The sequence below is a fragment of the Dermacentor andersoni genome, chromosome 2 (assembly GCF_023375885.2).
Source record: "Dermacentor andersoni chromosome 2, qqDerAnde1_hic_scaffold, whole genome shotgun sequence".
NCBI lineage: Eukaryota > Metazoa > Arthropoda > Arachnida > Ixodida > Ixodidae > Dermacentor > Dermacentor andersoni.
Window position 1 is genome coordinate 137,209,382 of NC_092815.1, and position 18,117 is coordinate 137,227,498.

Consider the following 18,117-nt stretch of genomic DNA (forward strand, 5'->3'; position numbering starts at 1 on the left):
CGCTGGAGGACGTCCCAGTGAAATAAGGCGTCCCAGCAGTCTATGAATATGTGTTCAATTGTTTCTTGCTGATGGCGTAGTAAACAGTCTAAAGACCAGGGAATAAAAATACCCTACTGACAGCAATTTCACTGGGTCTTCCATTTTGGGAATGAGCACTATATGCGACCGGCCCAAGGACGGAGGTGCATATTTTCGTTTATATGCTTCAGCAATCACCTGGTGCAAAATTAGACTCACATCTTTTTTGAAGGCCTTATAGAAGGCCGCTCCCAACCCGTCAGGTCCAGGAGACTTTCCTCGAGCTAAATCGTCAATGGCCTCTTCAACTTCTTTATGGCTGATCGGTTCTTCCAGACATTCGCGGTCAACATCACCTAGTTTTGTCATGCTAGCAAGGAACTCTCGTTCGAACTCTTCCGGGACATCGCAACTTCTTCGAAATAATTCGCTATAGTGCTCTAAAAACGCTCTCTCTATTTTTGCTTGTTCGTCAGTGACTTCATTCTTATAACTTATTTTCCGTATTACGTTTAGCCTAGCGTAAGCCTTTTCATCTGCAAAGGCTCGTTTTGTGGGCGTTTCGCCGAGCCATAGCTTTTCGGCTCTTGCTCGGATAACCGCTCCTCTGTACTTATCTTCGTCGATAAGCTCCAGTTGGCTTTTAAGTTCATGGATCTGCTTTGTGAATGTACCAGGCCTATCGGCTTCCACTTTGTACATAAAATCCAATTCTCGTTGTATTTCTTTCTGCTTTTTCCTTTCTTCGTATTTCATTACACTCGCTTTTTCTATTGCACAAATCTTTATTTCTTCTTTAAAAAGCTCCCACCGTTCTATCACGTCATCATGTCTCGCCAATAGCTGTTCGAACTTTTCGTTTACGCTCTCAATAAATGATTCATTATGCAGCAGCTTGTCAATAAATAGCCACATTTTCCAATTAAAGCGCGAGGCCGTTTTGTGCGTCCCAATTGTGACTGACACCAAACAATGGTCGCTGAATGACACATGTTTAACGGCATAACTATGGCACGCCGCTACTAAATGCAGTGAAACGTATACCCTATCCAGTCTCGCGTGGCTCGCCCGCTGGTAGTGTGTAAAGACTGGCTGCGTCCCATTAGTTAATATATTTCCTATATCTTCTAGATTATGATCTTGCCCCATCGCGATCAAGCGTGAGGCATTCTTATCCCTTAGTGGGTCATTTTTCACTCGATCAGCTACTAAGCAAACACAATTAAAATCTCCAAGCATAATTATTTGTCTTTCACATATCAGGTACTGCTCGAGCCGTTCAAAAAACACGTCTCGTTCATTTTCGGCGTTCGGCGCATACAGGCAGATTATTCGCCAGCAAGACTCGGACATAACAAAATCCACTACAACAAATCTACCACTTTGGCACACAAGCACGGTCTCAACAACTATTCCTAAACTGTTTCTAATGAAAATGGCACATCCGCCTGACGTGCCGAAAGCATGAGAAACACAAACATCGTACCTTGCTCGGAAAGGCAGCACCATGCGGTCAGTTTGTTCCTCGCTATCTATTTTCGTCTCTTGTACAGCTACTACGTCCAACTCGTTCTCCAAGAAAAGGCGATTTAGCTGATATTGTTTCTTTCTAGCATTTAAGCCTCGAACATTGATAGTCGCAATTTTTAGTGCTGTGCTGAGATTTCTCGCCATATATTAAAATTACATATACGCCATGGTGCATACCTCGTGAGCGCAGACACACAAGAAAGCCCGCAGCTTATTTCCAAGAAGCAAACCGATTCCTGATGCCTGCAGTCCTCGAGCTTCGGCTTGGGTTGCGCGGCAAAAAGCTCCAATCATTGTCCTTATTCGATGGTTGATGTGCGTCGACGTAGTCCCTAAGGAACCGCAGAGCGTCAAAGCTCGCGGCTACGTTGACGGTTTCAACACCGCTTTTCTGTCTGGTGGAACGTTGGGCTTGGGCTTCAATGACGCGCGTCGAGTCACCGCCGTTTTCGTTGGTGGTTCCACAGATCCAACGACGTCTTGTCTGTCCGCCTCGTCCGTTGTAGCTTCGCGTCCTCGTTTGCCGACTGCGCCTCCGGTGGATTGTACCGTGACGTCCATGCTTTCCGTGTGTTGGCTCGCTGGATCCTTTGAAGGTTCACCGTATTCTGCGCCCACACTTGTCTTTTCAGGCACTTCCCTCACGTCGGGCTTTTCTACAAGGCTATGGTCTCCTTGCTGTTCATTTTCTTGCGGATACGAGGGCATCTCCTTTTGAGTCACTTGACTCGACGTTCCTGCAGCTTCTTCCGCGTCGGCTTCGTCCATGACGAGCTCTGCTGCGTCAGTTTTTCCAACTGGTCCTGTTACACTTGCGTACTTCTTCACACACGAACTCTCGTCATGCCCAAAACGACGGCACCGAGCACATCGAGGGACACGGCAGTCGCGTCGTATATGTCCCGCGGTGTGACAGCGCAAACACACTGGTGCTCTTCCTGGCGCAATTAGCAGCGCCAGTTCCCCACCAACACGAAGCTGGTGTGGGAGGTCGTCAACCTTGACACTTGGATGTAGCCTAATGCTCACCGTCCGCGTCGTCGTACTTTTCTCGTGGATGCCATTCCCACGCCACTTTTCTTTCACGACATCTGTTACCGTCCCAAACATGGCTAGTGCTTCACGTACATCTTCATCGGGAACATTGAAAAGCAGCCAGTGCAACTTCAGGCGTAGGGCTTGGTTCGCCGGGTCAACTATAACACAGCGGCGACCCTTCACCTTCATTTCACCGATGGTCAGAGCCTTCTTCACGCCTTCCGCATTCTTGAAGGTGACGGCCCATACGTGACTCATCTGGTACGCCCCCAGGGCTAGCACCTCAGGGAGCAATGCCAGACGGTCCAACGTATCCCTGAAGTCTTCAACTCGGTAAGGCCTGGCCCGAATATCGGCATGTAAAAATATGGTATTCAATACTGTACGACCTGTAGGCAATGTAGGCAAGATGACCTCGTAATCTTCACGTTCAGCAGGCGTCGCATTCCTGTTACCGCGGCTATTCATTGCCGCAAACACCGCCCCATCGGAGCACAAGATAACCACGTCCGCTCTCTTCGACAGACGGAAGTGGAATTGATTGCGCCACGACTTCGGTGACATTTGGAAGGTTAACATCGAGTTTTGAGTGCGGGAACGCTTTCTCCCTCTTAACTTCACTGGAATCCCTTTGTTCCCTTTTCGCCTGAAGCGAATCTGCCCCTTTCATGTTGCGACGGCGCATGCGCCCAGGCCTAGCGGATTAGTCGCGAAACGCCTTGGAAGGGTAGTGCGCATCGCCGCGTGCCACGAAGGCCCCTGTAAAAAAAAGAAAAAGAAAAAAGTAAGCGTTGAGACGCGCGCAGCTACAAACGCTCGTGCCATGTATTGCGTTGAAAGTCCATCGGTAGCTCGACGTCGGTGCGGTGCCGAAAACGTGTAGCTTAAGACTGCAACTCAACTTTTAAACAGAAAGGGACTAGGTTGTCGTCTGGACTGCGCGGTGAACCTACGTCTTTGCCGCCCTTCATTGATGGCTGGCAAATTCATTAACGAAAAGCCCTTGTGTTACACTTGGGCGACGCTTAAAAACATCACTGGCTCTCGCGCACATTTACCTCACCTCCACTAAGGCATGACGTCATCCTGCGTTCATGCCATATCTGATCAGGCAGCTCGCTTTCCTCCTTCGCTCCTTTTGCTCTGTGCTGTTTATTCTTCCCCTGCTTTTTATTCAGCAATATATCAAGTACATCTATTAAAAATATGGAGCGCGCTTATGCTTCGCGTTTAAGAGTGGCACGCGACAGCATTCAAAGATCTCTGACTGCTTCTCCCACTTCCCGGCAACTGGAGGATATGTAACTGTAATGTTTACCTGGAAACGTCGGCTGCGAACGCTAGGCACGAAGGGGGGCTTTCTGGAAGAAATGGGGCTTCCAGCGTGGGGCCCGATGGATGGATGGATGTTATGAGTGTCCCCTTTGGAACGGGGCGGTGGGTTGCGCCACCAAGCTCTTGCTACTATGCTGCCTAATATCCTACCTAGGTTAACCAATGAAAAAAAAAAGTCACTATGAACTACCACGTCCAAACTTTCTGATCCCCTATTGCGAATTATGCTTTTGTACGTCTCCGTCTTTTGTCGTTTCCCTACTTTTTTTCCACCAATCCTCCAATCGCCTCTTACTAGTGTCTATTGCGGACCTGTTTGCTTTACCACTGCTCCCGGTGAACCCAAGGGCTTCAAGGAGGCCAGTGGTGCCTAAATCGACCGCTGGGTAGACGTCTTCACATTCTAATAAGATATGCTCCGTCATTTCCCTAGCTTTACCGCAGCAAGCACATGCTTCTTCTTCCTTCTTATGTCTCGCTTTATAGGTGCGTGTTCTAAGGCATCCCGATACGGCGTAGGCGAGCGCCATCTGGAGGCATTGCAAGGAACTGGGCGCACCGCTCCGTCGCCTCCGAGATAGTCACGCCCCGGCGGCTGCAAATGGTGGACTCCGTTGGCGGTCAATGAATGGTGAAGCGCTGGGAAAGGCGTTTCTTTGAGTTTTCGCGTAACACAGTTATATTTTCTCGTATTGTCAAATTACAATCCGAACCTATCATGTCTGTCGGTTTGTGTGTATGTCGTACGTTACGATTTTTCGGCGTATTTTAGATTGAGGCATTCAATTCAGTCGCTTTCTTGCGCCAAATGGAGCGCCTTGGTATGGATAGCTTGAAATAATTTTGTCAAAACGACGTCGTTCGCCGGGTTTCGACCCCAGATTTCGTGGGACACCGGGCACCTAACGCTGTCGCGTTAAGGTTGGCTCAAGCAGCTTTTCAGGAGTACGTATACCTGGCGTGAACGCGGCACATTATTTATCGACGACTGGTTATGAATTCGGTCATTCCTATATTGCATACGGAACGCTCATGTTGTCCTTCGAACACGTTCCTAGCCCGTCAAATCGTCTACGTATCCATATTGCAACAAGCACAAAATTGACAATTTGGGCACATACCAAGAGGCTTGTGCTCTCTTGTCGTCGATACCACAACCAGCAGATACCCAATGGCCAAAGTTGAATCGCCTCCAGTTTGATATTGTGATCGGTCGGCTGACGTTCATTGAAACTAGGCGAAATGGGTAAATAAAGCCTACATTTCATCACCGAATGTACTCCGAGCTATCGTTTCAGAGTTTGAATTTGGTCTCAGCCAGTCATCACTGACATCAGGTACGAAAGAAAACAGTGAATGGATTGTGGTATGGGACGCCTAAATTTTATAGTCATTTTGTATAGGAACTTTTTTTACTGATACATAGGGTGGCATTAATCAACTTACAATGCTTCTACAAGGCCTGGCGGTGGACATTTCTTTTTCTAAGCGTATTAAGTACGGAAAGATTTCAACAAAAGCTTTTGTTCACGGCACCCACATATTCCCCCATCTTTATATATAACAACGTTTGTCTGCCATATATAGCCTTGTAAGGTATATAAAATATAACGCGTTCTTCTCGTTATCGTGTACATATAGAGTAGCTGCAGGGTTAAAAAAGGGACATGTTTTGGTGGGGAACAAAAAAGCAAAAAAGAAGAAGCACTGGGGCCGTATTCTGTAGCGGTTCCTTTGGGAACCGGTTCCTTTGGGCTGTTGCCATTGGTCGGCGTTTCGTTGTCGTCATCCCTGGTGGGCGGGACGACAAATTTTGATGACGTCACACAGGTTGCCAATCTTCTGGAAAGGAACCGGTTCCCTGCTAGGAGAGGAACCGCGGAGAAGTGGTTCTCTCGAGGGTCGCGCGCGGGGGCGAGCATGATGTCGAGGGTTGCTAGGGCAACCGTGGCTGCCGTCTAACCTCGCGCCAGCTGACGAGCCGGCACCTAGACGAGACGAGACAGAGACGGCAATGGCGGCTCCTTTGGTTGTGTTAGGGTAGTTGTGTTGCTGGGGGGTGCCGAAAGACAACGACGCGACGAGAGGCAACGACACGACGCGTTCGGCATGGCCGAAGAAGAGTTTCGAAGGCATTTTAGGCTCTCCAAAGACATAGTGTGACGTCTTTGCGATGAGCTGGAAGGACATCTCGGACCTCAAAGATTTCGTGGTGTCGACATTACGATGAAAGTGCTGTGCGCGCTGCGGTTTTTTGCCACCGGGAGCTTTCAACAGTGCGTCGGGAATGAAGAAGCGATTGCACTGTCGCAGCCTTCGATCAGCCGGATCATTACAGCCGTCGCCAAGGCCATTACGGTTGTGGGCAAAGAAAAAGGATGGGTTAGATTCCCATCCACGGCGCAACAGAAAGCCGCCGTCAAGGAAGGCTTTCTTAGCCGTGGAAAAATTCCAGGAGTTCTAGGATGTGTGGACGGGAGTCTGATAGCCATCGTTCGCCCTAAGAAGCTCGGCCCCGGCGAAACGGAATCGTACTGGAGCCGTAAAGGGTATTACGCCCTCAACTGCATGGTCGTGAGTATTGTTCATTGACAAATATTTTCGATATGTGATTGCGCGAGTGCACGTTGTAAAAAACTTCGTTTCGTTATTTTTCATCAATTGCCGGTAATACTTGCGTTCCTATTCGAGAAAGTAGCGTTTGTGTTGTATGTGTAATGACGACTTTGATCTTGGCAATAGAACCCGGCCGCACTTTTTCAGTGCTCTCTAATCACAGTTGAATAGCCTTTTCGATGCTACAATGTAAACACATTACGCGCGACTTAAACCGGAATAGACGCCGTAGCAGTGAAGGGAGTCTTCGTCTGCGAGCGATCCTAACAGAAGACGAGCCCTTGTGATTCTTATTCGACGTAAAACTAAAGCATTGTGGCCAACAGACTGTAAACGTGAAAAGGAGCATCCCATCAATGAAAATGGTGTGAGGGAGAATGATAATGTGTGGACACCCATTTGCTCTAGCTGTTAATACGGCACATGCTGCCACTTCCGCGTTCTTTCGCGTGTAATAGGCACTTTGTCTGGAAAAACAAGAAAAAAACACAGGTGGCACTCTCTAGCAGAATCTTGTACAATATGGACGGAAGAAACCAAAGGAATTATTTTGCACATTGTGTTGTGACCGCACGCCATACATGAGCACATGTACACATGCCAACATTGCATTTGTAGATAACATTGTTATCATGCTGATGATTAGTTCAACTGCCTACTGCGTATGTTGATATCTCCTTTTCTGTAATTGTGTTGGCTGACTGAACAGTAACTGATTGGCAAGTAGTGTTGTAAGCAAAAGTTTGTGCCAGATATTTGTTGCAGTGGCATTGACACCTTCTCTTTGCTTTCTCTTACGAGGTGTGTGATGCAAAGCTGAATATCCTGGCAATTGACCCACGGTTTCCGGGATCGTGCCACGATTATTTCGTTTGGAGGCATTCTGCATTTCGCCGCCGCCTCACTCGTGGCCTGTTACTTCATGGAGAAGTCTTGCTTGGTAAGTGCACCTAAAGTAGCAGTGCTTCTTCCACATGTAAAACATACACAGTCAAATAGTTTTGCATCCTAGCAAGCTTTAAGAAAGCGTGATTTGCTAGAAATGTGTTGTGAATGCAGCAGTACCTAATGAACCTGCAGCGACTATCGAGAGAAACATGTCTCTCTTAGAAGGCAGATATTTTTACCAGCATGTATACAACAGCTGACATGTTATTCTGTTTATTTACTTATTAATTTCAATACACTGAATGCCACGTAGAGCGTTACAGGCAGGGGTGTAATTCTACAGAACACGTCGAAATGGCAGTTTTCAAGTATGATGGAAAAGGGTTGGTGACAATGGACTCGGGTAGCTGGTTCCTGGTCACTGTCCTTGGAACGAAGGAATAAGCGTGTGCGTGAAACTTTCGGCATCGACGTTAGTGATCGGTGTAGTATATATTGTAGAATAGTGCAAGTTGCGCTATTTTTCTTTGTGTCACAATGTCTGCAATTTTTTTTGTTGCAGCGACATGTGGTGCTGGAGTGATTATAAAGGATCAAACGGGTAGCTCGAGTTCGGGTACCTTCACGAGAAGAGGTACGAAAAGTAGAGTAAGGATCCCAGATACTGGCAGCATATTCGAGAGTAGACCTTAGAAGTGTTTTATAAAATAACACTTCTGAAGAGAGAAGAGCTAATTAGTTTTAGTGGAGGATGTACATTTAGGGAGAAGCAAATGGGATGAGCGGAGCAGAAAACCACGAGTATGAAATAAATATTACATGTCCAACTTAACCCGAGAATGAGATTTGCAGCTGAGACAACAGGTGAAATTGGGCTTTTCTTTAAAATGAGTCTAACTTTCTTTACAACTTTCTGGGAAGGTCAATGTTCGATAGATATTGCAACAATAAATCCAAGACCCGCTGCTGTTGTAAAAGGGCCCTGGCGTAGACTGTGTTCTTGCATTGTGCCTTAATGTATCCACGTTCGTTCACTGACGTGCAACACTTTACAGGGGACTCTGGGTACCCGCTAGAGCCATGGATCATGACTCCTGTGCCTGGTCACCCAAATCGCCTCACGGCAGAGGGGCGCTATAATGAGGCACACGCATCAATGCGAAATGCCGTTGAGCGGTGCATAGGAGTCGTCAAGAGCCGCTTCCGATGCCTGCAGAGGTATCGGGTGCTCCACTACTCGCCTCAGAAAGCAGCCACTATTGTTGCAGCTTGTGCAGCGCTGCATAACCTCTGCCTTGCAGCAGGCGTGCCTCTGCCAGACGACCCAGGTGACGACGGTGCACATGACGACAGCGCACAGGAGCCAGCCCAGGCACTAGTGCCGCTTCAAGTACAGGTGCCACCGCAGGCGCACCCTGTACAGCCTTCTCGAGCTTTGTTTCAAAGAGGCCGTGCGGTGCGTGAATCCATAGTTGGTGTGTTTCGGCTGCCCAGAAATTTGCGCATTGCCTACCTGCAAAGTGTGCGCCGGCGCATTCGCTGACAAATGAGGTGGAGACATGTGCTGGTGTAACATGTTTTATTTTTATTATCATAAAAGTAAATAGGCCGTGCACTTCAACATAACACATTGCGTGTGCTCACATGTGGCTAATCATAGTATGCTGCATACTGCAGTAGTGGAAAGCACATGATTTGTCTATGTTGAGCATGACAGATACACATGCAGTGACAAATAACCATGTGCCATTATGTTACTCCTTTGCTTTGTTCACTGTGCTTTTGAATATTGTCTCGCCAGGGAATTTTCTTTAAATAAAGGTTATTTCCAAGGTGAATGGCAACCAATCTTGCATTGTTGAATATTGCTTTGCAATGCCTATTTTACTGTGCAGTATGCATTGTTCCAAAGCTGAAGATGTCTGTTCATGTGTGACACGCAAGAGCAGCATGAGTTACACAGCAACTGAAATGTCGTCAGCAATCTGTATAGCACATATTGAAACGTATAGCAACAAACGAGACATGTCAAGCACTTATTGGAGCAGGATTTCGTTAAATAGCAGATACTCATGCTTACTACTGCTTTGTTTAAACTCAAGAGTTGCTTCAACATTGCATTTCTTGCACACATGATTTCACATAATGCTCGTAATTGCTGCTTAACAAGGTGCAACAATATAAACAAAATCATGACAATGAAACATTTCTTTATTTATTCATTTTATTCATTGGGTACCTGCTTCGCCATTCAGGCATTACAGCAGGGAGGGTACAACTCATATAAATGAACACTCAGAATTACACTCATAAAGCATGGAAGAAATCATCATTTGAACAAATACAGACAGTGTCAGGTGGTAGAGTATTCCAGTCTCTTATAGTACGAACATAGAAAGAGTAGCGGAAAGCGTCACTTTTAACCCTCTATTGCATGGCGTCCCATATTTGGCACATACCGGTTACCATTCTTTTTCGCATGTGTGAGATTCCCAGTTGAGAATGTGATACCGTCAGAGTAAATCTCGTAGTTATGCGCACTTATTATGGGCAAGTGCTGCCATCTCTTGAGTGATACGCAAAACAGAGGTGAAGTAGATTTTGGGATGCGACGTGAAACTCGGAGGGGGCAAACACGAGCAATTGGTTTTTTTTTTCTCTGAAAAGTTCGACCGCAGAAACGTAGAAAAATTATTTTGGCATATTTTTTGGCCTCGCCAATTCAAGGCAGTTACTAGTTTTCTCAATTTTGCCTGCAACTACAGCAGAGAAACCGAAATCGGTGTGTGCCATATTTGGCACAGTATGAACTTGAAATACAACATATGGTAACGTGCTGCCATCTGTTCAATAGCCCGAAGCTGCAGGTCACTCTATCACAAGATGCAATTTTGACGATCGGTACGGTGAGGGCGAATTGTCTACCAAACAGCCGCCTGAAAAGTGAAAAGGAACTGAAATGTAAAGGAAGTGGTGCTTCAGAGGCACTCACAAGCGCGATAGATGACGTAGAGTTATCGTGTGTGCGTTGATACGACAACCGCGCCGTGACATTTCTGTCGAGCTTTGATGCGAGAGATCCAGTCCAAAAGACTCAGCGCTGGTTTACCTCCGCCAAGGTGTTTCGCGAAATTGATTGCCCCAGCGTAGTAAAGGTCCATAACAGGCACATGGGTGGTGTCGACCTGCTGGACTCTCTGTTTGGACTTTACTGCATACATATCAGATGTCGAAGAAATGGCACTTTCGAATTTTTACGCCTATGCTAGACTTATCGGTACTAACAGCATGGGTATTGTACAGGAGGGTGCAGGAGCAGCTTAGGAGGAGACAAGTACTACCGCTGGCTCAATTAAAAGCAGAAATTGCAGAATGCCTTACCTCGCATAACAAGTGCCTACCCAACTAGCGACCAGGAAGGACTTCTAGTCAGGACATCGAATTCCATGTTCAAGTCAAAAAAGCACAGGGACCAGCGGCCGCAATGCCACCCAAAGACGACCGATCTGACCAAGTCAGCCACTGGCCAGAATTTGACGAGAAGAAACAAAGATGTAAGCGGCCACCTTGCACAAACAAGTCGTTGGTAAGATAGAAGAAGTGAAACATTCATCTGTGCCTGAACGCAGCAAACAACTGTTTCATTTCATTCCCCACATCACATTAAAAGGCCACCATCCGTGAAGCTTTGTTTTCCGCCCATGGCAGCAAGAGCGCTCAGCCATCTTCATGGTGTGCCATATTTGGCACAAAGCTTTATCTTTATTATTACAGTCATGTTTGTTCATTCAATCAATAATGAAAGCTGAAAAAATGACTTTCATAATTCATGCAATAGAGGGTCAAAAGGAATCTCACATATTTTTAATTTGTGATCTCGCCTTTTAGAAACATATGTGGGCGGCTGAAAATACAATTACCTGGCTATCCCCGTATTAGAGTGGTATATGTTATGAAGAAATTTTAATCTGAGATTTCGGCGACGGTGTTCAAGAAGATGCCAATTTAATGCTTTTTTGCTTTCTGTCATGCTAAGCATCCTGTCATAATTGCCAAGGACAAACCGAACTGCCCTGTTCTGCACTTTTTCTAGTTTATCTACAAGTTCTGTAGCATATGGATCCCAGCAAACACACGCATACTCCAGTGTACTGCGCACATGTGTGAAATACAGTTGCTCCCTAAGTTTCTGTGGCAAGCTACTAAAGTTACGTTTCAAAAAATCTAATGCTCCGACAGCCTTGTTCGTAACATGAGTAACGTGTCTGTTCCACCTTAGATCAGCAGAAAAAAATACATCTAAGTATTTATATTCTGACACTTGTTCAAGAGTAGCATTATTTATAGTGTTACGATTGCTGTCGTATGAGCTCTTCCAGGTAAAGGTGACGTGGACACTCTTTTTCTCATTCAGTGACATTTTCCATTTTTCACACCATATGGCAATCAAATCCAAATCGTGTTGTAGTGCTTGTTGGTCAGATTCGCTGTTGATGACCCTATATACTATACAGTCATCTGCAAACATTGTAAATATTTATTTATTTACATGTACCTTACAGGCCTTCGAGAAGGTATAGTGTAAATGGGGAAATACGGTAACATATTAGTATGGAATCGGGAAAGAAATAAACTGCAGCATAATGAAAGGAGTACGCACAGAACATGGAAAATTATTACATTAGCAAATACAATATGTAGAGCAATAACAATAAATGGTAAACAACAACATAATAGCATAATAACATTGTAAACATTTTTGCATGTTATACAGTAGTAAGTATTGTAAAGAAATTGGGACCACTGAAATTCTTTAACTTGTAGAAAAAATGCAAGAAAATTACAAAAGACATGACGTGTTTAGACGGTTGAAACGGCATATTGATCGTTTAGCAGATTGCGAAATGCAGTGTGTTTATATTGGCATGCAATAGTATCTGGTAGTGCGTTCCATAAACGGACCGCACGGGGCAAAGTTGAAAAATTAAAAGCGTGTGTGTTGCCATAAATCGCGACAGCGCGTCGACTTGGCGTTGACCTATTGAAACCCATGCGCTGATGTTCACCTCTTCGTCGGGCTCGAAGAACGGCGGGCAGACTCCTATGGCGCTCGCCCTTCCAACTAGGGAGAGGACGCGCCCTCGCGGTCCGGGCAGGCTGCCTCCTCCGGTTCCTCTGTGATTAACACGTTTGTTAGAATATGGTGCGCAAAAGCTCCGTCAACGAGTGTGCTTACCTGCTTTCGGCGTGCAAGGCGGCTGCATCACGGCGGGCGTTATACGCATCTTTCTTCCACGCGCCGCGCCATTGGGCTGCAGTTTTCACTGCCGGGCCCTCAGCAAGGCAGTCACTGGCTGCCAGAGCTCCTCCTTGCGCGCCGCCGTCAGCTGTTGACCCAGCACACACGACGCCTTCGCAAGGTAGGGGTGCTCTTCAACAAATGACACGAGTATATCGCGCGGCCTCGCTCAAACATGAGGACCCAGTTTCGGATTCGGCGCGCAAACTGGCAAGTCCAAAACGTAAACAAAGCGAGGCAACTTGTTTGCATAACGTATGGCACACCACCTAGCGACTAAATAAGAAAACAACACAAATAAAATTACAACTCCCAGTAGCGGTCTGCGCCGCAAGCTCACATTTATTACTGAAAATATATTTGCAAGTGTTCTATACAAACCAATGTTTTTTTATCAAACCAGCAACATCCTTCAATTGCTATACCGTCCCCTAAGTACAAACAAAAATGATGACGTGATCTTCCGGCAGACCGCCGCTCGTTGATTGGTTCCCCTCACGCCGCCCCGTTCCACTCTTTCTCCGAGTGACGTAATCCAGACGTAACAGCCAAAGGGAACCGGTTCCCAAAGGAACCGCTACAGAATACGGCCCCTGGTGGCGATTTTTTGCCGCAACCTCCGCCACTGTTACGGCAACGCCGGTATTCTTGTTTTGGTTTAATTTAGGCGTGAATTGCCAGACATACCACTCAGGTCTACGACCGAATGAATTATGTCAGCAACCACAGAGCGTCCTGCTTCTAGCCACTTTAACCTGGTTCGAAGAATGAAGCAGCGGAGTTAGCAGCGCCTCCCAAGTGCACATCCCACAAATTCGAGCCATGCTCAGGGCAGGGGAGACACTTGTACCCGTTTGAGCGGTGGGTCTCCGCCGGTGGTGGGATTCGAACCAGCCACCTCCCGAAGCCAAGGCGGGCGCCCTAACCACGACTTCGGTGACATTTGGAAGGTTAACATCGTGTTTTGTGTGCGGGAACGCTGTCTCCCTCTTACGTTCACTGGAATCCCTTTGTTCCCTTCTCGCCTGAAGCGAATCTGCCCCTTTCATGTTGCGACGGCGCATGCGCCCAGGCCTAGCGGATTAGTCGCGAAACGCCTTGGAAGGGTAGTGCGCATCGCCGCGTGCCACGAAGGCCCCTGTAAAAAAAAGAAAAAAAAAAAAAAGAAAGCGTTGAGACGCGCGCAGCTACAAACGCTCGTGCCATGTATTGCGTTGAAAGTCCATCGGTAGCTCGACGTCGGTGCGGTGCCGAAAACGTGTAGCTTAAGACTGCAACTCAACTTTTAAACAGAAAGGGACTAGGTTGTCGTCTGGACTGCGCGGTGAACCTACGTCTGTGCCGCCCTTCATTGATGGCTGGCAAATTCATTAACGAAAAGCCCTTGTGTTACACTTGGGCGACGCTTAAAAACATCACTGGCTCTCGCGCACATTTACCTCCCCTCCACTAAGGCATGACGTCATCCTGCGTTCATGCCATATCTGATCAGGCAGCTCGCTTTCCTCCTTCGCTCCTTTTGCTCTGTGCTGTTTATCCTTCCCCTGCTTTTTATTCAGCAATATATCAAGTACATCTATTAAAAATATGGAGCGCGCTTATGCTTCGCGTTTAAGAGTGGCACGCGACAGCATTCAAAAATCTCTGACTGCTTCTCCCACTTCCCGGAAACTGGATGATATGTAACTGTAATGTTTACCTGGAAACGTCGGCTGCGAACGCTAGGCACGAAGGGAGGCTTTCTGGAAGAAATGGGGCTTCCAGCGTGGGGCCCGATGGATGGATGGTTGTTATGAGTGTCCCCTTTGCAACGGGGCGGTGGGTTGCGCCACCAAGCTCTTGCTACTATGCTGCCTAATATCCTACCTAGGTTAACCAATGAAAAAAAAAAAGACACTATGAACTACCACGTCCAAACTTTCTGATCCCCTATTGCGAATTGTGCTTTTGTACGTCTCCGTCTTTTCTCGTTTCCCTACTTTTCTTCCACGAATCCTCCAATCGCCTCTTACTAATGTCTATTGCGGACCTGTTTGCTTTACCACTGCTCCCGCTGAACCCATGGGCTTCAAGGAGGCCAGTGGTGCCTAAATCGACCGCTGGGTAGACGTCTTCACATTCTAATAAAATATGCTCCGTCGTTTCCCTAGCTTTACCGCAGCAAGCACATGCTTCTTCTTCCTTCTTATATCTCGCTTTATAGGTGCGTGTTCTAAGGCATACCGATGCGGCGTAGGCGATCGCCATCTGGAGGCATTGCAAGGAACTGGGCGCACCGCTCCGTCGCCTCCGAGATAGTCACGCCCCGGCGGCTGCAAATCGTGGACTCCGTTGGCGGTCAATGAATGGTGAAGCGCTGGGAAAGGCGTTTCTTTGAGTTTTCGCGTAACACAGTTATATTTTCTCGTATTGTCAAATTACAATCCGAAGCTATCATGTCTGTCGGTTTGTGTGTATGTCGTACGTTACGATTTTTCGGCGTATTTTAGATTGAGGCATTCGATTCAGTCGCTTTCTTGCGCCAAATGGAGCGCCTTGGTATGGATAGCTTGAAATAATTTTGTCAAAACGACGTCGTTCGCCGGGTTTCGACCCCAGATTTCGTGGGACACCGGGCACCTAACGCTATCGCGTTAAGGTTGGCTCAAGCAGCTTTTCAGGAGTACGTATACCTGGCGTCAACGCGGCACATTATTTATCGACGACTGGTTATGAATTCGGTCATTCCTATATTGCATACGGAACGCTCATTTTGTCCTTCGAACACGTTCCTAGCCCGTCAAATCGTCTACGTATCCATATTGCAACAAGCACAAAATTGACAATTTGGGCACATACCAAGAGGCTTGTGCTCTCTTGTCGTCGATACCACAACCAGCAGATACCCAATGGCCAAAGTTGAATCGCCTCCAGTTTGATATTGTGATCGGTCGGCTGACGTTCATTGAAACTAGGCGAAATGGGTAAATAAAGCCTACATTTCATCACCGAATGTACTCCGAGCTATCGTTTCAGAGTTTGAATTTGGTCTCAGCCAGTCATCACTGACATCAGGTACGAAAGAAAACAGTGAATGGATTCTGGTATGGGACGCCTAAATTTTATAGTCATTTTTTATAGGAACTTTTTTCACTGATACATAGGGTGGCATTAATCAACTTACAATGCTTCTACAAGGCCTGGCGGTGGACATTTCTTTTTCTAAGCGTATTAAGTACGGAAAGATTTCAACAAAAGCTTTTGTTCACGGCACCCACATGTTCCCCCATCTTTATATATAACAACGTTTGTCTGCCATATACAGCCTTGTAAGGTATATAAAATATAACGCGTTCTTCTCGTTATCGTGTACATATAGGGTAGCTGCAGGGTTAAAAAAGGGACATGTTTTGGTGGGGAACAAAAAAGCAAAAAAGAAGAAGCACTGGTGGCGATTTTTTGCCGCAACCTCCGCCACTGTTACGGCAACGCCGGTATTCTTTTTTTGGTTTAATTTAGGCGTGAATTGCCAGACATACCACTCAGGTCTACGACCGAATGAATTATGTCAGCAACCACAGAGCGTGCTGCTTCTAGCCACTTTAAGTGGGTTCGAAGAATGACGCAGCGGAGTTGGCAGCGCCTCCCAAGTGCACATCCCACGAATTCGAGCCATGCTCCGGGCAGGGGAGACACTTCTACCCGTTTGAGCGGTGGGTCTCCGCCGGTGGTGGGATTCGAACCAGCCACCTCCCGAAGCCAAGGCGGGCGCCCTAACCACTGCGCCACGACTTCGGTGACATTTGGAAGGTTAACATCGTGTTTTGTGTGCGGGAACGCTGTCGCCCTCTTACGTTCACTGGAATCCCTTTGTTCCCTTCTCGCCTGAAGCGAATCTGCCCCTTTCATGTTGCGACGGCGCATGCGCCCAGGCCTAGCGGATTAGTCGCGAAACGCCTTGGAAGGGTAGTGCGCATCGCCGCGTGCCACGAAGGCCCCTGTAACAAAAGAAAAAGAAAAAAGTAAGCGTTGAGACGCGCGCAGCTACAAACGCTCGTGCCATGTATTGCGTTGAAAGTCCATCGGTAGCTCGATGTCGGTGCGGTGCCGAAAACGTGTAGCTTAAGACTGCAACTCAACTTTTAAACAGAAAGGGACTAGGTTGTCGTCTGGACTGCGCGGTGAACCTACGTCTTTGCCGCCCTTCATTGATGGCTGGCAAATTCATTAACGAAAAGCCCTTGTGTTACACTTGGGCGACGCTTAAAAACATCACTGGCTCTCGCGCACATTTACCTCCCCTCCACTAAGGCATGACGTCATCCTGCGTTCATACCATATCTGATCAGGCAGCTCGCTTTCCTCCTTCGCTCCTTTTGCTCTGTGCTGTTTATCCTTCCCCTGCTTTTTATTCAGCAATATATCAAGTACATCTATTAAAAATATGGAGCGCACTTATGCTTCGCGTTTAAGAGTGGCACGCGACAGCATTCAAAAATCTCTGACTGCTTCTCCCACTTCCCGGAAACTGGATGATATGTAACTGTAATGTTTACCTGGAAACGTCGGCTGCGAACGCTAGGCACGAAGGGAGGCTTTCTGGAAGAAATGGGGCTTCCAGCGTGGGGCCCGATGGATGGATGGTTGTTATGAGTGTCCCCTTTGCAACGGGGCGGTGGGTTGCGCCACCAAGCTCTTGCTACTATGCTGCCTAATATCCTACCTAGGTTAACCAATGAAAAAAAAAAAGACTATGAACTACCACGTCCAAACTTTCTGATCCCCTATTGCGAATTGTGCTTTTGTACGTCTCCGTCTTTTCTCGTTTCCCTACTTTTCTTCCACGAATCCTCCAATCGCCTCTTACTAATGTCTATTGCGGACCTGTTTGCTTTACCACTGCTCCCGCTGAACCCAAGGGCTTCAAGGAGGCCAGTGGTGCCTAAATCGACCGCTGGGTAGACGTCTTCACATTCTAATAAAATATGCTCCGTCGTTTCCCTAGCTTTACCGCAGCAAGCACATGCTTCTTCTTGCTTCTTATATCTCGCTTTATAGGTGCGTGTTCTAAGGCATACCGATGCGGCGTAGGCGAGCGCCATCTGGAGGCATTGCAAGGAACTGGGCGCACCGCTCCGTCGCCTCCGAGATAGTCACGCCCCGGCGGCTGCAAATCGTGGACTCCGTTGGCGGTCAATGAATGGTGAAGCGCTGGGAAAGGGGTTTCTTTGAGTTTTCGCGTAACACAGTTATATTTTCTCGTATTGTCAAATTACAATCCGAAGCTATCATGTCTGTCGGTTTGTGTGTATGTCGTACGTTACGATTTTTCGGCGTATTTTAGATTGAGGCATTCGATTCAGTCGCTTTCTTGCGCCAAATGGAGCGCCTTGGTATGGATAGCTTGAAAT

At 47.1% G+C, this 18,117-nt stretch overlaps 2 protein-coding genes and 1 long non-coding RNA gene across 4 annotated transcripts; 1 reads left to right on the top strand and 2 right to left on the bottom strand.

Annotated features, from left to right (window-relative positions):
* Nucleotides 1–1,914: 1,914 nt before the first annotated feature.
* Nucleotides 1,915–3,537, bottom strand: LOC126540986 (uncharacterized). The gene has a single exon (XM_050187797.3). The coding sequence runs from the start codon at nt 3,166–3,168 to the stop codon at nt 1,915–1,917; it is 1,254 nt and encodes a 417-aa protein (XP_050043754.2). The 5' UTR covers nt 3,169–3,537.
* A 2,475-nt stretch (nt 3,538–6,012) lies between these two features.
* Nucleotides 6,013–9,266, top strand: LOC140216157 (putative nuclease HARBI1). 2 transcript variants are annotated; one of them, XM_072286554.1, is made up of 4 exons: nt 6,013–6,498; nt 7,342–7,480; nt 7,991–8,062; nt 8,484–9,266. In XM_072286554.1, the coding sequence occupies exons 1-4, from the start codon at nt 6,151–6,153 to the stop codon at nt 8,969–8,971; spliced, it is 1,047 nt and encodes a 348-aa protein (XP_072142655.1). In that variant the 5' UTR covers nt 6,013–6,150; the 3' UTR covers nt 8,972–9,266. The 2 variants fall into 2 exon arrangements, with proteins under 2 accessions (XP_072142655.1, XP_072142656.1); XM_072286555.1 differs by lacking the exon at nt 7,991–8,062 and having other exon boundaries at nt 6,015–6,498.
* Nucleotides 9,267–9,634: 368 nt separating this feature from the next.
* Nucleotides 9,635–13,323, bottom strand: LOC140216158 (uncharacterized). Its single transcript, XR_011892836.1, has 2 exons — nt 12,665–13,323; nt 9,635–12,603 (listed from the first exon to the last, which is right to left on the bottom strand). It is a non-coding gene; the product is annotated as an uncharacterized lncRNA (long non-coding RNA).
* Between the last annotated feature and the right edge of the window lie 4,794 nt (nt 13,324–18,117).